At 41.4% G+C, this 24,950-nt stretch overlaps 1 protein-coding gene across 6 annotated transcripts in view; it reads left to right on the top strand.

Annotated features, from left to right (window-relative positions):
- Positions 1 to 2,274: 2,274 nt before the first annotated feature.
- TANGO2 (transport and golgi organization 2 homolog) overlaps positions 2,275 to 24,950 on the top strand; it is a 79,278-nt gene continuing 56,602 nt past the window's right edge. For 2 of the 6 annotated variants that reach the window (XM_034791122.1, XM_034791118.1), the window contains exons 1-4: positions 2,275 to 2,357; positions 7,333 to 7,543; positions 22,939 to 23,134; positions 24,471 to 24,558. Coding sequence is in view for 1 of the 6 variants with exons in the window: in XM_034791117.1 (XP_034647008.1) it covers positions 7,527 to 7,543 (17 nt within the window). In the remaining 5 variants the exon portion in view is untranslated. Of the gene's footprint in view, positions 2,358 to 7,332; positions 7,544 to 22,938; positions 23,135 to 24,470; positions 24,559 to 24,950 lie in introns of those variants that run through there. The other 4 variants (XM_034791119.1, XM_034791117.1, XM_034791120.1 and 1 more) reach the window with 4 other exon arrangements.

Raw genomic sequence — 24,950 nt, 5'->3', positions numbered from 1 at the left:
CTCCCATTTCCCTCCACCCCCATCCTGATTTTTCACATTTGCTGTCTGGTCACCCTAAAATCTAGCTACCCCTTAATGGTCTGCTTTTGGGAAACCTCCTTAAACAAAGTCTTCAAATGCCACAGTAAAACTAATCAAATTTCTCAAACATGTAGAAAACAGGCAAATATGTGGCTTATCAGTGAAAGCCAACACAGTTATCTACATTCTCAAACCATAGAGAATTTGCCTCTTCCTCTTTTCCAGGGATGCAACTTCTACTGAAGACATGCAGAGCCTTAACATCAGAGGATTTTTAATAGGTATCAAGCAAAGAAGCATTTCTAATTTGGTTAAATACGTTCAGCAAGAAAGAACTGCTGCCCTAGATTCCTTAACTAAAAGACCTTATTAGCATCTTACAAAAACATAGTCTTATTATGGGAAGGGATACCATACCAAAATGCTAAAATAGAAAAACATGACCAAACTATCACAAAGACAACATATCAAGTTTCCATGGAACACAGTTCATTCAAATTACATTCAAACCTATTCAAAGTACCATCCTTATTAAGAAACCTCCTGTCTTAAAAGACCACCTTAAAGTATCTCAGCATATTTTATTTGTCCTTTATTATAGATCCACCTCTGGTAAACAACCAATATGGTTGGTCTCTTGAGTGATAGCTTATGACATGTTTTACTGTACTCTAATCAACCATTCTAAAGCATTTTCTAAGACATTATTTCCCAATAGAGATTTCTTCTGCTTAATGTCAAAATGATCTGCTAGATCGCCTATAAATGTGTTAAATAAAACCCAGTGGAATGCAATAGATTTTTCTAAACAATCTTTGGCCTTAATGCTGCACGTTACTGTGTAACTGCTGTCAGGCATTGTGTGCTCTCACCTCTCCTTGACTTCAAAAACCGTACAATTAACTAATCAGCTGCAGAGTCATGCAGATTGATAGACTTGTGTAACTTGCCTTATGTTAAAATTGGAAAGCTGTGTTTAATAACATCTTGGAAACTCAAAACTGAAATCTATTTTTCTCTACATTTATGCATGTTGAAGTTTTATTGTGGATATCAGCCTAACATCCTGGGTTAGATCTAATAGCATGAATAGCTCTTGCTATTTTGGAAGTTCTTTTCCTTTCATAGTGCTTCATATTAAAGAACGGGTTTCATACCTTCTATATACTGGGCTTGATTTATCCTCACGGGATAGGTATTAGCCCTCAGAGAGAGCAGTCAGTGTTTCTACTACTACCTTCTCCTGGAGGCTCTGCCAGGAGGCAGTTTGAATTTACAACTGAGGTTCAGCTGAAGCCATGTTACTGCCATTATCTGCCCAGAAAAGCAGGCAGAATCTAAGTGTTTAAGATCTTGCTTGAAAGCCCCACATGGTAAATTCCTTGAGTCACTATTTCAGTGTGGGCAGGTGAACGGCTGAGTTGACCCCATCCTTGTTTAAACCTGCAGTTCCACGTAGAATCATGAAGGGATTATCAGTTCTGGCCATGCTGGGTTTGACCAAGTAACTGAGGACAAAGCCCCCTCTTTATTTCCCCATTCTGGGATAAACCGGGGTCCTGCCCAGCACCCAGCTCAAAGTTCAGGGCTCCTCAAATGTGGCTAGGGGATGCAAGGAACCTTTCTGGCAAGTGAGACTAGCTGGACCACAGCCACCCTGGCCACATGCCACTGAGGGGAGTGTGGCAGGTGAGTAGAGCCCTGAAGGGCCATATCTGCATGCTGAGGGGCATAGAAGGGGCATCATGCAATGGACAATTAGGCCTGGAGCACATCACACCTGAACAAACTTCCCCGCAGTCAAAGATAGTCAGCACAGAGAGGTGTGTGAGGTGACTCCCAGCAGCCATGCTCCATCTGCCTGTGCTTTGCAACCCCCACCCTCCCAAACAAGAGGGCACCTGACCAGGGCTGTTGGGCTAGGGGCCACTACCCCCAGGTAACCCCTATCCTGGGTCCATCACCAAGGCCCACAAGGGCGGGAACCGCTACGGGGAAAGGGGAGAGCCGTTGGGGGAGGCGCCGGGGGGAGAGAGCTGAGGTAAGCGGAGCGGAGATTCCTGCGGGGAGGAGAGCGCACAGAACGGAAGAGCCGCACCAGGTGCGGGGAGGGGCAGATCGAAGAGAGGAGCCGAGATTTGGAACGCCGCAGCAACCCTACTTGAGCGACACGGAAGCGAACCAATGAGAGGTCGGGAGAAAGAGGCTTACGCTCCAATAGCATGCGAAGAAGGCGGGGCCTATGAAGCCAATGGGTGTGTCTGTTGTTACGGTGTCGCCGTTTCCCGGAAGCGTTTAACAGTCCGACGAGCGCCGCCGTTTCGCTCTGCTGCTGGGTGAGTGTGAGAATGGCAGCGTCTCGCTGCTCCAGGGCGCGTGGGGGAGACCCTGGAGCTATCGGGCTGTGAGACTAGAAGGGATCTAAAAACTCGCCGTCCGGGGCAGCCTGTAGAGTCAGAGCTGAGGGGTAGGAGCGTCCGCAGCGCCCTGTAGGAGCGGTCCCCAGTCACCGCAGCTTCACCCATGGGAGGGGTCCCTGGTGGCCTCCTAGAAGGATTTCAGGCCCAGAGGGGTCTTGGGGGATGTCCTGTCAATAAGACAGTGATTCTCAAACTTTTGTACTGGTGACTCCTTTCACACACCAAGCCTCTGAGTGTGATGCCCCCCTCCCCCTTATAAACTAAAAAACACTTTTTAAATATATCTTTAACACTATTATAAATGGTGGATACAGAATGGGGTTTGGGGTGTAGGCTGACAGCTTGTGACCCCCTCACATAATAACCTTGTAACTTCTTGAGGGGTCCTGACCCCCAGTTTGAGAACCCCTGCAATAAGGGAAGGATGATCTTGTGGTTAAGGTCTTGGGTGATCTGGATTCATTCCTGGCTCCACCAGTGTCTTCCTGTGGGACCTTGGGCAGGTCACTTAAACTGTGCCATGCCTCATTTCCCGGCCCATAAATGGGGCTGAGACCCTTTTCCCACCTCATAGCAGTGTTGAGGATGCAGACTGGCAACATTCATGATTTATCACAAGTCTTGTTCTGTGTTATGTAGCTCATAAAACTCCAGCTACTGGAGTCAGGTGGTCACATGAGGATTTTTGCTTTGGAAAAAAAAATCATTTAAGGAAGCTTGTGGTTGCAGAGAAATCTGAACTCTTAACGAACTTTAATGACTCAAACACAAGAAGGCAAATAAAAAGGACCTCAAATTATTTTTTTTTAAATCTCATATTTTACCTAGTCTGACTTTTTTGGGCTTGACTCATGATTTTTGAATGCTTAGGGTTGGCAGTACTAAGATTATTGAATTAACATTAAGTGAATGACACTTATTCTCTGTTGGCATATACAGTAACTCCTCACTTAAAGTTGTAGTTATGTTCCTGAAAAATGCTACTTTAAGCATAACGATGTTAAGCAAATCCAATTTCCCCATAAGAATTAATGCAAATAGTGGGGATTAGGTTCCAGAGAAAAATTTTCACCAGACAAAAGTCATGATATACATATACAGTATAAGTTTTAAATCATTTTAAACAATTTAATGCTGTACTCACCAATGATGATTGCACGACTTTAAACAAGTATGTTCTCCAATAGATCAGCAACGTAATAATGAAACAGTGTTAACCGGGACAATTTTAAATGAGGAGTTACTGTAATTATCTAGTTAGATGGTGTCTGAGCACAAGCCTAGCTGGTATTGCTCTGGGATTGTGTCTTTTATTTTCTCTTTGTGCCATGGAGTTCAGGGATGTTTATATTTTCAAGCAAGTTGACTTGGATCACAGTGTGTCACAGGGTCTCTTTAATGCCATGTCATGACCCTTATATGGTGATTTAGTGACAGTGACAGTTTCACACCCGGTAAAGTAGTTGATAGCAAATAGTTAATGTTCAGGAGGCTTTACAGAAAGAAACACTTCCCTCCCTCCAGAAGAATAGCAATCCGTGTTGAATAGTCATTTTAGTTTCCCCCACCCACAGTTATTGGAATCTTTGTAAGTACCACTATTTATTGGTTGACTGTATTGTTTGGTCAACACTTCTATAGGCATTGATGTTTTTATTGTTTTGACAGACCATTCTATGGTTTAGAGTGAATGACAATATAATAATACCTGAGTGAATGATGGTATAATAATGTTCTGATACATAATTATTTGCTAAGTGGTTCATTGTCCATTGATGAATCATGTTGTTTACCTTTAATAACATTTTAAACTGCTTAACAGGCATCAACATTACTTCAGTGAGGATCCACCAATATCTTTTAGCTTATTAGCTTGCATAAGTGTAGTTCTGACGTGACCCTGAGGCTTACTTATCAGTCAATAACATTTTGGATCAAATTATTACCTTAGTTCAGCAAAAGTATCCAATCGTGCAGAGTCCAATTAAAATCAATTTTGTAACAGTAACCTCTGATTATTATAGATGAAAAGAATAAGGGATAAATATTTTCTTTTCAGTTTTTGATGCCCTTGAAAGCACTTCTCATAGTAAGTTTCTACTTTGGTGCATGCCCTTTCCCAGGCACTCAAGAGGGATGTCTGTCGGGAACAGGAGCAGCATAGCCAAAACTGAAACTAATAGGCATGTTGTGCACAGAGAATCAGAATGGTGGTTCTGAGCATGTTTGGCATGGTTCTTGAGATGGCATGTACAAATGATGCTACTAAATGCCAACAGGGAGCAGAAAAACATTAATTCTAAATGTGCATGAGTAGTCAACAAATATTAATAAAATGTTGACATATGTAAGTACACAGTGAAAGAAGTAATGGATATAACAGCAAGCTTCCAAGTAAGTCTGGCTATGTAGCTGTACAGAAGTTAACAAGAGTAACTATGGAAATGGAGTAGCAATATTATCACTTCTACCTGGAAATCTAGCATAATTACAAGATTTGTTTGCTACACAAATAATCAGAAAAGAAAACTGTTGTCTTTGCATGAATTGTATTAGTTTATAGTTTTGATGATGACCTATTTTGATTGAATTGGACTCCAGAAAATCTATAAGATAATATTTTCAAAATATTCAGGTTAAAAGGAAAATCTGGAGGAGAAAATGATTACAGTACACTAACTGTGATGGGCTTCGTGGGGTGACGGGGGAGGGAAGGAGAGAGAGTCTGCCATAACCAGAGCACTGCTTTTTTGAGACAAAACCTTTCATCGGCATCACAACTGTATGTAAAAAGTAGTATTTGGGGGGTGGGAGGCGCATCTTAAAATTAACTAAAGGTGAGCTGCAGGCATATTACTCCTTACAGGTCGGTCGTTATTTTGAATAGCCACTTCTAAGTTTATCTAACATTGCCAATTCCAAGTGTTCAAAAATCATGAGTCAGGCCCCCAAAAATCACCATGAGGTTTTCTTAAATTTGTGGTTTTTAAGTCAATAATAATGTTCGGGCGCTTTAAATTGCCTTTTGATTTTTGAGCCATTTGTGAACAGTTGGATTACATTTCCAAACTCTTCTCTGCAACCGTGAGGGCTAGACATTTTTTTCTAAATTGAAAACTGCAATTCTCACCTAATTATCTGAATCCAGGATCTGGGGCTTTAAGAAACAACAACTATTGAGACATGATAAAGTCATGGGTCGGCAACATATTGGTCATCTCATATCTTTAGGACAAATTAAAGCCAGCTGCTATTCTGGCAGTATACATAGAGATAATAAGAGGAAAGTCATTTGGGCTCTCACTGAAGAAGACACAACCAGTGCGAAAGTCAGTCTATTGGAGTGCTTATTAGAATCTGTAATCTTGTCCTATTAGTGGTAGATAGGCAGAGGTTTGAGTTCCAGCCAAGGGCAGATTTCATGCTGTCGCTTCGTTATGCTGAGTTAAAACCAACTGAACACCTACTTTTGTAAAAGCAACAGTTGATTATTTTTAAGTAATTTTTATTATATCAGTGAATTAATACAATAAGACAGGATATTCTTCCTTTAAAATAAAAAAGCAAAGAGAAAAAACTATCTTCTAAGATGTTGGCAAACTCAGCAGTGTTGGCAACCTAGATAAATACAGGTTTATGGTGAGGGTCAAGTCTTACCAATTGACCCTTCCACCATTGACTGAGACAAAACAAACGTGGCCAAACTGCTGTATCAGAAAGCTGATAACTTTTAAAGCAGCTGTGATATAAAAGTTTAAAAAAAAAAAAAAAAAAACTATTTCCAGACCTCTGCGTTTCTATAGTAATGAAACTGTAAGTTACTTTTAGTTGCATTAGTGGATTTTAGAAAACTTACAATGGCAAAACCCCAGTCTTCCTATGGATACTGTGTACCTGAGTCTACTAGTAAAACGATGAATGAGTGAGGATCTTAGTCACTCTCCTGCAGTAGTATGAAAACATTTTCTAATACTTTTATTAGGCTTTCATAGACTATAAATGCTATTGTTATGGGTCTGCTGAGAGTTATGTTGGAGCGTGTGGTATGAGGAACAAAGACAAATTGTCCCATTTGTATTGTCTGAAATACTAGATACTTATTGTTTCTGCTGTCAAATACTGCAGCATAATGTAGTTAAGCCTGATAACTTCTCATTACACCCCATGTTTTGGATATATATCCTCTGTTCTGGTGTAGAGCACCTAAGAAAAGCCATGTGTGTGCGCATACAAAACTTCCAAGGTTTTATCTTGTTCGCATTAAACTCAACACATTTACTAATATAGAAAGTAGGCTGATGAACTGCTTAAGGGGCCTATCCAGGTTAAAGGATCTTCTTTGGACAGTTCCTAGTCTATGGACGTGCTATTGCCTTGTACTCCATGAGCAGAGCATACTACTGATTCTGAGGGGTTGGGGAGCATACCCTTGACACTGTCTTTGGAATACAACATAATTTAGACACTTAATCTGAGAATCTTGTGTTGTTTTACAAAGATTGGGTATGTATTAGGAGTCATCTTCAGTTTACAGAGAAAGAAACTGATGTACAGAGCAGTTAAAATATGTCTAATTAACCTAATTTGGAAATATAATCTAGGCCTCTGCTCTAACCACTAGATAAATGGCCTCACTAAGCATCATGCAGCCCCCTATGATCACTCCCTTCCCTTTGCTAGATTAACTTTACTGGCAATCAGGATTATGAATCTGAGGTTGACTGGGATGTGTCAGTGAATTTACTAAGTAATTACTGATCTATTTATTTTTTTAATCCCAAAACTGTACTATGGGGCTGTTTCTCTTTTGTCTGATATGTAACTGGAGGGAGAAATCTTTAAGGATCCATTTCCCAAAACAAGCACCTTCAGCTGATTTCTATTCTTCAAGGAGGAAGAAAACAAAGGAGTGGAATAAACTGAAAATTAAACAATCAGTCGTGCCAAAAGGAGGGGCAAAAAATCTGGTGAAGGAGATTGCAGCTCTCCAGAAACACAAGGTTGATCAGTGGAGGAGGATTGGCAGCATTCCTGAGAAATGGGAGCAAGCGAGCTTTCCCCCATCCTTGGCTGCCAATTTGTTAAATGCTTCGTACCTACAGGTCAGGTTTGTTGCGCTTTGCCTTCTTGGAGTGGGGGAGAGGCAGTAGGCTGTGGATTTACCCCTGTAGGATAGGTGTCCCAGAGGGATCAATTGATAGGCTGAAGATGGAAAGTATTAATGTTTATATCTTGTAAAGGAGCGCTACACACTCACTCCTGTCAGTGGCAGTCTCTTGCTTTGTGCAGCTAATTTGGTCTTCAGTGGAGGTCTGACTTTTTCCCCTGTTTTCATAAAAATGTGAAGGAGCCAACCGCTGTATTTTTCCAACTCTTGAGCAATCTGGAAGCCTGCTGATGTGACTTCTGTTCTTGAATTTTTTTGTTTTTTTCCACTTTCTGGCTGACTCCTGCAAGCAGGGAACTTGCAAAATAAAAACCAGTGGTCAACAACACATTCTCTCATGGAATAGACATTCTGTTTCCTTGGTAACAAGGCATCCAATAACTAAGCTCACTATTGGAAAATATAATCCAAACTATACATATAAAATGATGGGGTCCAAATTAGCTGTTACCACTCAAGAAAGAGATCTTAGAGTCATTGTGGATAGTTCTCTGAAAACATCCACTCACTGTGAAGCGGCAGTCAAAAAAACTAACAGAATGTTGTGGATCATTAAGGGATATATAATAAGATAGAAAATATCATATTGCCTCTATATGAATCTATGGTACGCCTACATCTTGAATGCTGTGTGAAGATGTGATCACCCCATCTCAAAAAAGATATATTGGAATTGGAAAAGGTTCAGAAAAGGACAACAAAAATGATTAGGAATATGGAACGCTTTGGATATGAGGAGAATAATAAGACTGGGACTTTTCAGCTTGGAAAAGAGACAACTAAAGGGGAGGATATGATAGAGGTCTATAAAATCATGACTGGTTTGGAGAAAGTAAATAAGGAAGTGTTTACTCCTCATAATACAAGAACTGGGTGGGGGGGCAAAATTAATAGGCAGCAGGTTTAAAACAGACAAAAGGAAGTATTTTTTCACACAACGCACAGTCTGTGGAACTCCTTGGCAGGGGATGTTGTGAAGGCCAAGACTATAACAGGGTTCAAAAAAGAGCTAGATAAATTCCTGGAGGATAGTTCCATCAGTGGCTATTAGCTGGGATGGGCAGGAATAGTGTCCCTAGCCTCTGTTTGCCAGAAGCTGGGAATGGGTGCCAGGTGGTGGATCACTTGATGATTACCTGTTCTGTTTCTTCCCTCTGGGACACCTGTCATTGGCCACTGTCAGAAGACAGGATACTGGGCTAGATGAACCTTTGGTCTGACCCAGTATGGCTGTTCTTATAGTTGCTCTTTATTAAATATCTTCAGTTACTTAAACAAATTGATTGAGAAATTATATTTAGTTTAATGATTTGAGATGTACCTAAATAAGACACCCGCTAAGATCTGAACACTTGCAAACTTGGTGGAATTTAGGCCTTCTTCACGGAAATCTGTACAATAAACTGGATTGTTTCCAGTATTTTCTCCATCGTGTAAATGAAGACGTTGAGATGGTCAAATGCTCTGAGATAGGAAATAAAATTAGGTTGTGAGATGCCTAGTGCAGGTTGCTTCAATTGAAGACAAGCTGAGGGAGGCTAGGCTATTGTGCTCTGGGCATATCCAATAGAGATCTGAAAGCTATATCAGTAGGATGGCTCTTGAAATGATAATGGATGGAAGGAGACCAGAGACTCGGTATGTGGACTGGACATGAGCCGACCTCCGAGAGATCAATCTGGCATATGAGCATATGTGTTTTAGAAGAAGGCTATAAAAGTTGCTGATCCAGAATAGGAAAGTGACAAGAAAGAAGAAGAAACTGGGTTGTTTCCCATGATCTTAATTCAGTGGCTTTCCAACTTTCATTTTTCAGACTACTTTTTAGATGTTCATTTAGGGAACCACCTCCATTCACACCAAACCCAAATCCCTCACTGCTTGGTTTCACAAACAGTTTAATGCTTGTGAACTGCTGTGTAGTTCTCCTTAAATTACAGGTGATCATTGACAACCACTTCTCTTAATGTTTGGAGTATTTCTGGACAGAATGGTATTTTGTAATGGAACAATTTCTTCCAAAATACTGGACTGGAACACCTGGCTTTCCCTTATCTGTTACAAATGAACTTTGTTTCTTTGCAAACCTGACTATTCTAAATGGGAAACCTCATTCTATTCCTAATTTGATTCAGTGCTTTTTGCATATTGCTGTAAATGACAGGTTTTGCCAAGTAATTGGTCTCTAAGTATTTTGACACATTACCTAAACAATACCTAGATGGATGTCACATTCTCCAGAGTTTAGAATAGAGGAATACGATCAACTCTCGGATACCTACTTGTCTACAGTAGAGTTCTCACTGTTGCTATCACCAATATAGTTGCACTGGTGGGAAGTATAATGAAAAAAACAATATAGACACATACATTCTTTGTTTTGCTTCACTCCTACTCCCCCAAGGCATGTAATTTGTTCTGTGCATCCTTTAATCCAGCTGGAAAATAGGGTGAAAAGCAGGAACTGCAGGGAAATCTGGGTTGTGACTATGAACTGAGCTTTTCTTGGTAAATGCCTAAAATATCAAATGTGAATATCTTATGTTGCTTTGTCTTTATACATTGTATTAAAATATTTAATTGTTACCCTTATATAAAGTAACCAATGTTGTGGTTTAATTTGAAAACAATATTTATGAAGAGTTGCTTTTTACCTGCATAATGCTAGTGCTAAAATCAATGTATATTGTTTAAATTAGTTTAATTTACTATTATCAGTGATTTAAAATGTTCTACCTTAGCGATAAGCTATCCTTTTCTTTTAACTCTTGACTTAAAGGAGAATTTGGGTGGATTTTTTTAATCAATATTTCTAGGCAAATGATTGACAAATTCCAGAAAAGGTAGTACAAGCAAATTGGTCTGTGTGCCCCAGTTTGTAAGTCTGAGATGGCTGAACTTTTCTCTTTTTCTTATTGGGAAAAGATTGGTTTAAAAAACACACACCCAAGTGGTGTATAGAATATGGCTGAAAACTGAGACTACTGTCAAAGTAGGTCAGAGAGCTCACTTGCCAAGGTTGACACTTTTTTTCTTTATATTTCCACTCTTTTTTTTTAAAAAGTTACTGACGACATTAGGATTACCGAGGGGCAGTAAAGTAGAAGATCCTGTAAACCCTTCAAAAATGAGCTGCGTTTGAAAATGGTGCTCAAACGTGTTTGTTCTCTATACTGAATTTGAACATGTTAAGATGGTCTCTATAGACCCCAGCACATTCCGTTCAATAAACTGCCTCTTGAGATGGGAGAAATATTTTCAGACGCAACTTATTTGCTTTACCATGGTGCCATTATATTTCTGTGGCTTTAAAGCATAGTTTTTTGTTGTTGTTGTTTTTTATAAAAACAGCTCAGATCTATCTTGTCCAGTTCATCTCTGTACAAACCACTGGGCTCTAGCCAAATGCAATTGAAACTGCTGTCAGATAGCTGCACAAAAGGAATACATGCTACATGAGAAGACTGCAAAGGGGAATTATGCTCACACTTCTTATCAAACTGTCTGTACTGGGCTATCTTGATTATCACTTCAAACGTTTTTTTTCTCTTAGTTAATTGGCCTCTCAGAGTTGGTAAGACATCTCCCACCTGTTTATGCTCTCTGTATGTGTGTGTATATATATCTCCTCAATATATGTTCCATTCTATATGCATCCGAAGAAGTGGGCTGTAGTCCACGAAAGCTTATGCTCTAATAAATTTGTTAGTCTCTAAGGTGCCACAAGTACTCCTGTTCTTCTTTTTGACTTCATTTAGAAAAGCAATATTCCTTGCTTTTCAAGGGTCTCAGCCACACATCTCAATTCTGTAGTTCTGTATTGAAACTTGGGTATTGATTCCTTATTTTCATACCCTATGCTTCCATAATTGTCTTGTAACTTTAGTTCAAAGCCCTTAAACGTTTTATTGATAAGCTTGTGGTCTGGATTGTGTTTAATTGATATCTGAAACTATTTTGAGCAAATAAACCTATATATCTATTTTTTCCCCCACAGGCTCTTTGGGTGTGTCTACCCAGTAAAGAAAAACTCACAGTTAGCCCATGCCAGTCGACTCAGGTTCGTGGGGTTGTTTCACTGCTGTGTAGACTTCCGGGCTCAGGCTGGAGCCCAAGCAGGGTCTTAGAGCTTGGGCTGGAGCCCAAGCCCATTTCTTCACTGTATAGACCTACCCTTTGGGCCTGAAGAAGTAATTTAGAGAGATAAAACACTTTGTAGGCTAGATCTCTTGATTTGGCCTCTTAAATGGATCCCAGAGGAACATAAAAAGCCCATCTAAATTTGTAAAAATAAATGCAAGTAATATAAGTACTAAACTAATGGGTCACACCAATTCTGTGCCTCCAAGATCTGGAAAACACAGTGAATATTTCTGTTTCATTGCCCTGCTTCCAAGAACAGAACAAATAAGACTGGGGTGTCTCAGAGGGAATCAATATTGGGAAACGGTGATATCATCTTCAGATAGTGACTTAGCCAGTAGATTCAAGCCCGTGCAGATCAGTGTGTCATTACCCATGCTGGGTTAGGAGGAGGTCTAGCTGAGCAGACCCAGAGCCTGTTGCAGTGCAAATGACGGCAGTAACATGTCAGACATGGCGCTGCTGCAACCTGTGGAGGATTCTTTTCTGACTTCCCCGCCCCTCCTCCTTGATTGCTGCAGAAACTCCTCCCACAAGTTTGTTAACTTGAATGTGACAAAAGAAAATGGATAAGGCCCTTACCTGAACATCTAGAACTGGAATAACTTCCCTGGAATTCAGTTCGTGGAGAGACAAAGAGTATGTCTCTTGAGATTGGGAGGAAATGTACTCTAATTCACTGAATGGTAAAAGGTGGGTGGATTTGGGATTCCCTAAAAGGTGTTTTGACAAGTTGGATGACCAGTTGACATTGTATCTCCTTGTGGCTGCCTGAGAAAGTAGGTTGAGCCTTTGGGGGCTTTCCTCAAGACATTTGGAGAAAAATGTTCTAGTATTAAGGTTAATGAGCATATTTGTTTAATTGGAGTTCTTTGGATTTTCTTCTGTACGTTAAGAAAAATTAGTTCCTCTATCTCCAGAATTTCCTGTTCTGTTTACACCTATATATTCTCTGAAAGAACTTGAGTCTGCTAAAAGAATAGTATCTTGAGGAGTGAAGCAACCTAATGTAACAGTCCTCAAAACATGCTGCTACAATATAGAGAGCTGAGGGAAACTCATCTTTCCTCTCTAGAAGCATCCTCCCCTTCCCCCCCATTCCCATATTACAGCTGGACTTTTAGCATTCACAAGATATCATACAAAAATGAATTGGAAAATACAATTCCTTAATACATGAGAATCCTCATAATTTATGAAAAATGTGTTTGCATAAAGCAACATGAATTCTTAAAGATTACAAGCAGTGAAATGTGTAGTGACATCAGGAAACAATGCAATTGCATCCCCTGTCTGTGATCACATTATGATGTAATTGCCAACATGGATAACTTTCTATCTAAATATGATTAGGTTCTATTTGTAATAGTAGACTTGTTTTTTGAAATAAAGATGTTCAGCTAGGGCAAAAAGAACGAGGAGTACTTGTGGCATTTTAGAGACTAACATTTATTTGGGCATAAGCTTTCGTGGGCTAAAACCCACTTCATCGGATGCATGCAGTGGAAAATACAGTAGGAAGATAGATATATATACACTCACACACAGAGAACATGAAAAATTGGGTGTTGCCATACCAACTCTAACGAGACTAATCAATTAAGGTGGGCTATTATCAGCAGGAGGAAAAAAAACTTTTGTAGTGATAATCAAGATGGCCCATTTCAAACAGTTGACAAGAAGGTGTGAGTAACAGTAGGGGAAAAATTAGCATGGGGAAATAGTTTTTACTTTGTGTAATGACCCATCCACTCCCAGTCTTTATTCAAGCCTAATTTAATGGTGTCCAGTTTGCAAATTAATTCCAGTTCTTCAGTTCTCATTGGAGTCTGTTTTTGAAGTATTTTTTGTTGAAGAATTGCGACTTTTAGGTCTTTAATTGAGTGACCAGGGAGGTTGAAGTGTTCTCCAACTGGTTTTTGAATGTTATAATTCATCTGATTTGTGTCCATTTATTCTTTTGCGTAGAGACTGTCCGGTTTGGCCAATGTACATGGCAGAGGGGCATTGCTGGCACATATCACATTGGTAGATGTGCAGGTGAATGAGCCTCTGAACGTGTGGCTGATGTGATTAGGTCCTATGATGGTGTCCCTTGAATAGATATGTGGACAGAGTTGGCAACGGGCTTGGTTGCAAGGATAGGTTCCTGGATTAGTGTTTTTGTTGTGTGCTGTGTGGTTGCTGGCAAGTATTTGCTTCAAGTTGGGGGGCTGTCTGTAAGCGAGGACTGGCCTGTCTCCCAAGATCTGTGAGAGTGAGGGTTCATTTTCTAGGATAGGTTGTAGATCCTTGATGATGCGCTGGAGAGGTTTTAGTTGGGGGCTGAAGGTGACAGCTAGTGGCGTTCTGTTACTTTCTTTGTTGGGCCTGTCCTGGAGTAGGTGACTTCTGGGTGATAATCTGTTTCTTCACTTCAATAGGTGAGTATTGTAATTTTAAGAACGCTTGATAGAGGTCGTGTAGGTGTTTGTCTGAGGGATTGGAGCAAATGCAGTTGTATCTTAGAGCTTGGCTGTAGACAATGGATCGTGTGATGTGTTCTGGATGAAAGCTGGAGGCATGTAGGCAAGTATAGCGGTCAGTAGGTTTCTGGTATAGGGTGGTGTTTATGGGACTATCGCTTATTAGCACTGTAGTGTCCAGGAAGTGGATCTCTTGTGTGGACTGATCCAGGCTGAGGTTGATGGTGGGGTGGAAATTGTTGAAATCCTGGTGGAATTCCTCAAGGGCTTCTTTTCCATGGGTCCAGATGATGATGATGTCCACAATGTAGCACAAGTAGAGATGGGGCATTAGGGGATGAGAGCTGAGGAAATGTTCTTCTAAGTCAGCCATAAAAATGTTGGCATAGTGTGGGGCCATGCGGGTACCCATAGCAGTGCCGCTGACTTGAAGGTATACATTGTCCCCAAATGTGACATAGTTGTGGGTGAGGACAAAGTCACAAAGTTCAGCCACCAGGTTTGCCGTGACATTATCGGGATTACTGTTCCTGACGGCTTGTAGTCCATCTTTGTGTGGAATTTTGGTGTAGAGGGCTTCTGCATCCATAGTGGCCAGGATTGTGTTTTCTGGAAGATCACCAATGGATTGTAGTTTCCTCAGGAAGTCAGTGGTGTCTCGAAGATAGCTAGGAGTGCTGGTAGCGTAGGGCCTAAGGGGAGAGTCTACATAGCCAGACAATCAGAACTGGAATTAATTTGCAAACTGGATACTATTTCCCCATGCTAATTTTTCCCCTACTGTTACTCACACCTTCTTGTCAACTGTTTGATATGGGCCATCCTGATTTATCACTACAGTTTTTTTTCTCCTGCTGATAATAGCCCACCTTAATTGATTAGTCTTGTTAGAGTTGGTATGGCAACACCCATTTTTTCATGTTTTCTGTGTATATATATCTTCCTATTGTATTTTCCACTGCATGCATCTGATGAAGTGGGTTTTAGCTCATGAAAGCTTATGCTCAAATAAATTTTAGTCTCTAAGGTGCCACAAGTACTGCTCCTACTTTTTGCTGATACAGACTAACATGGCTACCACTCTGAAACCAGATAGGGCAGTAACTGATCTATAGTGGTACTTCAGGATATGCATATTGCAAGATGTGCAATAAGCCAGCTGCATTGAAGACCATCGTAAGGTAGAATGTTATGTAGAAAAGTTCATTTTTCAAATGAAATTTAAATTTCTTATCTGTTGTAGTAAGTGATATGTTTATATATTTTTTTAAAAAGCACTTCCAAAAAAGTGTGTAAATTTGTGGGTTTTGGTAAATTTGATATTTTAGGCATGTAAGTAGTCCTATCGATGTCATAGTTAGTGTTCACAGGGTTGTCCCTATTCATCTTAAAAACATTTGTAGAAAGCTGTAACTGTCACACATTTAGATGAGACCCCACTGTGTTTATTTAAATGTACAAATTTGGATAATTAGATTCCCCACCCATATTTTGTTTACAATATCAGACCAACTATGTAAATATCTAGCTTTTTTAAATTTCTGCTTAGACCTTTTGCCCACATCCTCTTTTGTTCCTCAGTAAACAACCAGACTTTCTTCAGACAATAAAATATTTGATTCTTAGACACAAGACACCCAGTTCCTCTGTGCCGTAGCCTGACTGTCTCTGTGCTAGTTGCAACTTCCACTCTGCTTGGAGTCAAGCAGGTCACTTCTTGTCCAGCGTAATGACCTGAATCTGAATTGTGACCTGAGTCACAAGTTGTTAAGGCATTTGATACGGTCTCGCATGATATTCTTATCGATAAACTAGGCAAATACAAATTAGATGGGGCTACTATAAGGTGGGTGCATAACTGGCTGGATAACCGTACTCAGAGAGTTGTTGTTAATGGTTCCCAATCCTGCTGGAAAGGCGTAACGAGTGGGGTTTCGCAGGGGTCTGTTTTGGGACCGGCTCTGTTCAATATCTTCATCAACGACTTAGATATTGGCATAGAAAGTACGCTTATTAAGTTTGCGGATGATACCAAACTGGGAGGGATTGCAACTACTTTGGAGGACAGGGTCATAATTCAAAATGATCTGGACAAATTGGAGAAATGGGCTGAGGTAAACAGGATGAAGTTTAACAAAGACAAATGCAAAGTGCTCCACTTAGGAAGGAAAAATCAATTTCACACATACAGAATGGGAAAAGACTGTCTAGGAAGGAGTACGGCAGAAAGGGATCGAGGGGTTATAGTGGACCACAAGCTAAATATGAGTCAACATATGCTGATGCTGTTGCAAAAAAAGCAAACATGATTCTGGGATGCATTAACAGGTGTGTTGTGAGCAAGACACGAGAAGTCATTCTTCCGCTCTACTCTGCTCTGGTTAGGCCTCAGCTGGAGTATTGTGTCCAGTTCTGGGCGCCGCATTTTAAAAAAGATGTCGAGAAATTGGAAAGGGTCCAAAGAAGAGCAACAAGAATGATTAAAGGTCTTGAGAACATGACCTATGAAGGAAGGCTGAAAGAACTGGGTTTGTTTAGTTTGGAAAAGAGAAGACTGAGAGGGGACATGATAGCAGTTTTCAGGTATCTAAAAGGGTGTCATAAGGAGGAGGGAGAGAACTTGTTCACCTTAGCCTCTAAGGATAGAACCAGAAACAATGGGTTTAAACTGTAGCAAGGGAGGTCTAGGTTGGACATTAGGAAAAAGTTCCTAACTGTCAGGGTGGTTAAACACTGGAACAAATTGCCTAGGGAGGTTGTGGAATCTCCGTCTCTGGAGATATTTAAGAGTAGGTTAGATAAATGTCTATCAGGGATGGTCTAGACAGTATTTGGTCCTGCCATGCGGGCAGGGGACTGGACTCGATGACCTCTCGAGGTCCCTTCCAGTCCTATAATCTATGAATCTATGAATAAGTAAGGCACCATTAGGCTTGGATGATATTATATTTTGATAGTTCTGTTTAGGGTGACCAGACAGCAAATGTGAAAAATCAGGATGGGGATGGGGGGTAATAGGAGCCTATATAAGAAAAAGACCCAAAAATCGGGACCCTAGTTCTGTTTGTGAAATTTTCCCTCATGAACTAGGTTAATCTTAAGTCAGTCAGCTGCCTTATCCAGTAACTGCCCTTCCCCCAACTATTTGTTCAGAAAAAGCTTTATGTTGTAATTTCTTGAGTGTCATAACAGTGTGTGTATTAACTGCTGTTAAAGAGCAGTAAAATGCTTTAAAACTAAACTGATAACTATAAAACTGATACCATTTGCATCAGAGTTCAAACGTCCCTATTAAGCCTGTTCAGTCTAGTTCCTGTATGTATGAAAAGATTTCCAAATTCCTTCAGCATTGCCTCTCTACTTCAAAATCTGATCTCCGTGAACTGTTATGTCCATTTCAGTTCCTTTAAGTCACTTCTCATCAGAGTGGGTGGCCTGGATTAGTGGTGTCTCTGGAATTACAGGTGGCATCACTGCAGTCGAAGGGTCCATCATGAGTTCCTACCCTTCTCTAGATTGTATTAGTGTAAAAGGTAAGGAGGTCGGTATTATAACATCCATATTAGCTTCCTTCAACATCATTTTTTGTAGTTTAATGCCATCAGCCATAATGGTTGCTATATTATATGGAGGGAGGTCACTCTCTCCCAAATCAAGGATTGACATGAAACTGATCAGAAGGACAGGCCCAGCCAGAAGACCTGAAGTACTTGCAAACTTGTCAAGGTCTTCTTAAGGAAAATGGCTGGGTGACACCTGGCAAGTTACACTCACATGCAAGCTAGACTTGCATATTGTTCTTAAGATGTTTTCTCTGGTGCTTTTGTTGTGAATAAATAATACTTTGCTTTATGAATGCTGGCTGGTCACTGGTTAACCCTCTCACTGCCCCTGACAGAACAGAACTGGTGCTGAACTAAAGTCAGAGTAGCTAAGGTGATCACAGTGAATTGCAGGAGGAATTGCAGCTAAATCCTTTGTTTTTGGTGGGAGAGTCACCAGACTGCTAGAAGTCTGAGATTTAAATGGGGTGCCCTCCAGGAAGCCACAAAGAGGTTAAAGATGTAGTTTTCTTGGGCACTGCAACAATGAGTAACTTTTATTTTATAAAGTCGTTACTTTTATTCTGGTTGTTTTTCTGCGGCATGCTACTACAGTGGTGAACTTCATTTTAATCCAGCAGTTTTTGCTTAAATTTTTAAAATAACATTTATACGAATTATTTTTTATACCCACTCTTTCTACTTAAATTTTGGGTCTAAATTGTCCAGCATGATGTGTAGCAAATGTATTATGAATTCTGACCAAAGAAAATACTAAAATTCTTCAGTTGCATTTTGCACTGTATTTATTTTTTAAAGGAATAAGTCTCCTCACTGCACTGAGGAGGAACTGGACTTCAATTGTTGTGGTTTCAAAAGTGTTCTTGATTTTAAAACTTTATTTTTACATCCATAGCTGTCTAAGTAATGAAAGAAAAATAACTATGTAGGACCTACAGACAGGGGCGGCTCTAGGCACCAGCAAAGCAAGCACGTGCGTGGGGCAGCCCATTTGCAGGGGCGGCAGGGATCCAGCATGGGAGCTGAGAACCAACAGGGGGCCCTGGGAGCTGTAGTTCCTTGGTTAGCTCCCTGCCTATAGAGCCAGCCCTGGAGCAGGGAAAGAACTACGTTTCCCAGCATTCCCTTGGCCACTATCAACAGGAAAGAGAGGGAGGGAGTGTGGTAGCTGAGACCTCATACTGCAGCCTGCTGTGAATGGAGAGCTGCACTGTGAGTAGGGGTACCATATTTTAACATTCAAATAATAGGACACTCCACAGGGAGGGAGGGTAGCCCCACCCTGCCACTATCCACTCCCTCTGACTGCCCCCCACAGAAACCCCAATCCATCCAACCCCCCTGCTCCCTGTCCCCTGATCACCCCCTCCCAGGACCCCTGCCCCTAACTGCCCCCCAGGACCTCACCCCCTATCTAAGCCCCACTGGTCCTTGGCCCCTGATTGCCCCCTCCTGGGACCCCTGCCCCTAACTGCCCCTTGGGACCCCATCTAAGCCTCCCTTCTCCTTGTCCCCAACTGCCCCCTCCTGAGACACCCCCCCCCCAACTTCCACCCTAGGACCCCACCCCCTACCTATCCCCTGACAAACCCCCGGGACTCCCATGCCTATCCAACTGCTGCCTGTCCCCTGACTGCCCCCCCAAACTCCTGACCCATCTAACCCCCCCTTCTCTCTGCCCCTGACTGCCCCCCCCGAACCTCCATCCCATCCAACCCCCCAGTCCGTTTACCGTGCCACTCAGACCAGCGTGTCTGGCGCTACGCAGCGCCAGACACACTGCTGAATACATGCTGCTGTGCTCCCCCACAGAGCCACAGCACCCTTCCTCCCCCCTGCCCCTGCCCCCCAACACCTGCCTTCCAGATTTGAACACCTCAAAATTCAGGAGTGCTCAAACTCAGTTTGGGCAGCTGTTACTTCATTTCTCCCAAATCAAATATACTGATCCACTGTAACTTGCTGTAGAAAAAGTAGGATAAAATTGAGCAAGAAATGCTTCCCAGTGGTTATTAGGACTGGAATTGCTATTTTCAACAGCCATTGCCTTTTTGTTTTTTTGTTTAAAAGGAAGACAGTGATATTGCATTGGCAAATTCCCCATAGAAAGAAAGTGTGGAACAAAAGAATAATAAAGGCACCTCAACTTTTCCTCATTTATGTAGGACAGTCTTATAATATGCATCCAGATATCCTCCAATCACACAAGCTGAAAATTGTTCCACTTTACTGCAGTTCTGTAACCATATGGGAACCAATCCTGTCTGTGTTCTGTGCACATCTAAAATTCCTGCTGAATGACCTGCCATGGGAGCGAGTTACCAGTGACCCAAGGCTGCAGCGGAAAGAGGGTGCAGCAGGTGGGGGGGTGGGGGGTGGAGAGAGCCCAGGGCTGGGGTGGCAGGAGGTGTGTGTGTGTGTGTGTGTGTGGGGGGGCAATGGTGGGGAGGAATGAGGGAGCCCAGAGCTGGGGCGGCAGAAAGGAGAAAACCTACTCTCTCGCTGCTATTTAAAGATCAAGATTTGTTTCATGCCATTCATTTTTATTTGAGTCTTGTGTTGGGCAGTGGCTTGGTACGAACAGCTAGATGTTCTTATATTCTGTAAACAGAATTTACTGTTTTATTGGTCAAAATCAACTTTGCAAATCAGTTAATGGAGAGACTGAAGCCTCTTTATAAAATAAAGAGTAGTTATGAACAATCAACTGTCAACAGGCTTGTTGATTGACTAATCCAAATAATTAGCTGGCAGGACACCGAATGAAAACTGTGACAATTATTGCTCTTGCTGCTGATGGAAATCTGACAACAGTCTGTTTTAAAGTATACCACTTGCCTTCCCTGAGTGGGCTTCCCCATTCTTCCAAAACAAGTCCCTGGGATCCCTGCCAGTTTCCTCCTATATTCTAACTCACCTGCTACCACATATGGACTACTCTTCATCTGAGGACTGGAAGGGATTTCCTTCTGAGTCATCAATACTGCTCCTCAAATTAGCTGGCATATTTTGGTATAGAAGAATGCTAGTTTCATAGACCCACACCAGGTAAAGCGGATAAAGGACTGATGCCATCAGTCTTCTAGCTTGGAGTAGGGATCAGAATCTGGCCTCAACTGTGAAACAGGTATTGGTTTGTCCCTGAGCCAGCCAGTTAATACATTTTTTTTTTTTAACTTGGTGTTTTATGGACAGTCTTCTATTGCACAAGAACCGGTGTGTCACTTTTGGTAATAAGGACACATCTTTAAGATCCTTTGCCTCTTGAAAGACTGCAAAATCTCTCAACTGGCCTGGCAAGTTTTAATAAGTGCACAAAGTGCAAATAAGTTCTCTCACTTGTACAGTGTAACAGTTGTCCACAAAAACAGGGAGGACAATGCTCAGTCCTGCTCAGGGCAAGCTGAACTTTCCAGCTCTTCTCATTTTTAAAACTTTTGGGTGTGTTTTTGTTCATGTTCTTACCTTTATATTTTTATACTGTGTACAAACATCTTAAGATTGTGTTCACCCTTTTTGTCCATTTTGCTGAATATTTTTTCCAGTCTGTGAAAATAAAGCAGACAAGGCATTTGAGAGAATAGTGGAAGGAATACTTGTAATGAGGTAGTTGGATTGTATGAAGTTAGCATGACAATTGGGAGAGCAAAGACATCATATTCCTTTCAATCCTATATTTCCTCTTCACTGACTTCCTATGTTGTGGCAAACATCTTTCTATTAAGGATGGATGGACTAGGCTCCCTTTTGGAGTCAGTAAATAATGTTCCTTAATTGACCGAGGGTAGCTTGCTGTTTAAATTATGGAAGGCTCAGTTGTGAACATCCTAAAATTTGGTATTTGTCTTTTTATTTTTGGTTAAAAACGCTCGGATCCAGAGTGTCTCGTGTACTAGTGCAGTACGCAGCTGAAGTACAACAAAGACCCTTTTAGATACGAGACAGGAATGGAAAGTTGTTGTTGAAACACTCTGGCATTGCATAGCACTCCTGTTTACTGTTGTCCATGAATACATGATTCCCATTACCAGAAATCTTGTCGTCTTATACTCTTTTAATAAAAAGGAAGAAAAACTTCTGGCACTCTTTTAACAGAGCTTATGAGTTAACTGTGGGTCCTTGAAGAATCGATTTTTAAAAACAAAACAAAAAACCCCCAGAGGATTGAACCAGCCAAATTCAATCATATAAATATCTCTGCCCACAGACAGCCCACCCTCCCCCTTGGAATTTAAAAAAGGAAGAGAAGACTTTTTGCCCAGCATAAACATGGGGCTGGACAGTTGCCATTCATTGTCTTGTACTTTAAGTATCATATTCAATCAAGGTATTGTCAAGGACTGACTGCCAGTTAAATTAAATTATGGCATTGTCTGTGAGCACAACAGTTGAAAGAAATGGTAGAAAGCTGTCAGCTATGGTAAATCTGTTCTTAGGCTGTTTTTCATTATAGTGTTACAGTAATAATATCTAGTGAGTTGAAAGGTGGTTTCTATCCTAAACTCAATCTTCAGTCAGTAATAACTTCAGCTAAAATATTCCTTTTGTGCTGAAAACTCCATGCTCGGTCTCAGTTTATGGACTAATTATGTGAGTCATAATGACTTGAGAGACCCAGGTGCTGGAGCAGGTCAAGAATGAGGAACAATTTGTATTACAAGAACATATCTGCCCAATCAGGATCAGGGCCCCACTGTGCTAGATGCTGGGCACACAGACAGGTAGACTGAGTCCTTCCCTCAAAGAGCTTGCGATCTAATTAGTATCTCCCTTACTGGCTAAAGCTTGAGGGCCTGATCCCCACTTCCATCAATGGGGTTATGTTTTTGTCCCTCTCTTCTTCTTCCCCTCCCCCCCCCCTTCCAGTCAGTATTGGACTGGGCCGTGAAAGAGAGTGTCATGGTGTAAATAAGTGGCCTCCTACCAGGCATCCCCTCAGGACAGCCTTGCAAGTGGCCCTTCACCTCAGTTGTCCTCTTGGGTAACCCAAAGGACTCCACTTCAGGCTCTTAATTAAACTGGCCCCCAGGAGAGGCATTGTTTATTATGAAAGCCTTGTGCAAATAGTTTGTAACAAAAATCCCAAAACGTAGTCCATATCTATCACCTCAGTACATTCAGTTCTTGTTCTCACCATACCTCATTGTCTTCTGTCACAGGCTCCTTATCGGTCTTCCTCCATCCCTCTTCCAGGACAGTCATCCCAGCCCTTCCTTCTTGGTTGCCCCTCTGCTCTTCCTAGAGGGAACTCCCATAACCTCTCTGCTGGGAGCACCCTTGCCAGAGGAGCATCCTCATTCCTACAGTCCTCTCACTGTTCCTCAGCATCCAGCTCTCCAGCAGAGACATCATCTGGTAAGTTCCTCCACTACTCCCCTTTCCTTCAACTCTCTCTGGCGCTTGACTCTGGCTTAGAGCCAGCAGGCATCTCCCTCTGCTAATTCTCCAGCCCTAGATCACTGGCTTAGAGATGCCAGCCAGCAAACCTCTTTCTGCTCTCCTGCCTTCAGCCTTCTCCTAGGAACCACCTTCTGTCTCCGGCAGTTCTCCTCTCCTGCCCTTCTCCTGACTGAACATTTATAGCCTCCCAGATGCTGCTCTGCCCTCTTAATTGACCCAACTGGGAGCACCTGGCCTGGATCAGGCACTCAGAGCCCAGTTTCATTTAATGAGCCAGCTACCCTGTTAAACATGGCTAGAACTGACAGGTAATGAAGAATCTCTGTAAGCTTAATAGTTACCAATAAATTCCAAGGTTCAAACAATTCTTATTCCACCCAGCATAGGGCAGTAGTTAACGACATAGGTATCCCTTTCAACTGTAATGAACTGACTACTATGGGATATCATCAGTCTGCAATCTTACTTGTCTTCTCTTGACATGTTTGTTTTCTTAAATTAAAAAATAAAATTGCTGTTCCTAGAAGTGCTGGAGTCCTATGATGTTTCAAATCTCTACCTTTTAAAAGAAGATCCTCTATACATGCATTCTGTTTAACACCTGAGTACTGGGTCAGTTGTCCTATTTTTACATCTTATTTTCCCTTACACTGAAGATTTTTTCATCGTCACTATATGTGACCCATTTCTGCATTGATTTTTGAAGTGGAGAATCTACTGCATGACTTACTACTTTCTTCCACAGTGCCAACTGGACAGCAATTTAGGCCTGGTTTATACGGGGGGGATCGATCTAAGATACGCAACTTCAGCTATGAGAATAGCGTAGCTGAAGTCAACATATCTTAGATCGACTTACCTCCCGTCCTCACGGCGCAGGATCGACGGCCGCGGCTCCCCCGTCGACTTCGCTTCTGCCTCTTGCCCTGGTGGAGTTCCGGAGTAGATGGGGAGCACGTTCGGGGATCAATTTATCGTGTCTAGACGAGACACGATAAATTGATCCCCGATAGATCGATCGCTACCCGCCAATCCAGTGGGTAGTGTGGACGTACCCTTAGTCACTAGTTTATGGTATCCCATCTTAACAGAGAAAATATATTCCATATAGCTAAAATATCTAATAGAGCCTTAAAAATCAGCACTTTATCAAGTCACTGCTTGAAAGAGTAATTACTTTATGTATAGGAGCAGAGATTAAAATACTATTCCCCCCAGCCTTTCTTTCTGTCTTGTCTGTCTTTCTTTCCCTCCCCTCACAGTTCTGTCCATTGTGTTGGTTCTATTTCAGATTAAATAATCTGCAGCAGCAGAGGAGTCCTTTGTAGAATATTGGTGACTGGAAGGCTGAATTTGTTGTGCCATTATAGTGACAGCAGGTCAGTTGTAATTCTGAACTATGACTTTGGAGAAGCCAGCAGCTGTGTCAGGTTGCTAATTTAAATCTATATCAATGGTGTGCTTGTAGCTCTGCTTTTGATGGTAAAAGTGAAATCGTGTGAATTGTTGTAGAAAAATCTTGCTTCTGTTGAAACTTAACATGGGAGAGCTTAGCAATGTGCTATAAAAGAAAAGACTGAATTAAAATCAGTATGTGTATCAGGAAATGAAAGAATAATTATTTCTTCAACCATATTCTTGAATTTATAAAATCTTTAAATTTAATTTTTAGTACACCTCACTTCAGTCTCTGCACACAAGGGCAAAATAAATTAATCACTCAGAATGGTTACAGATTTTAGGTTTTTATTTCATTCATCCCCATCTCTGT

Source organism: Trachemys scripta, chromosome 15, assembly GCF_013100865.1.
Source record: "Trachemys scripta elegans isolate TJP31775 chromosome 15, CAS_Tse_1.0, whole genome shotgun sequence".
In the NCBI taxonomy this organism is placed as follows: Eukaryota; Metazoa; Chordata; order Testudines; family Emydidae; genus Trachemys; species Trachemys scripta.
Note: the sequence above shows the minus strand (reverse complement) of the source record. Positions and strands in the feature narration are given on the sequence as shown.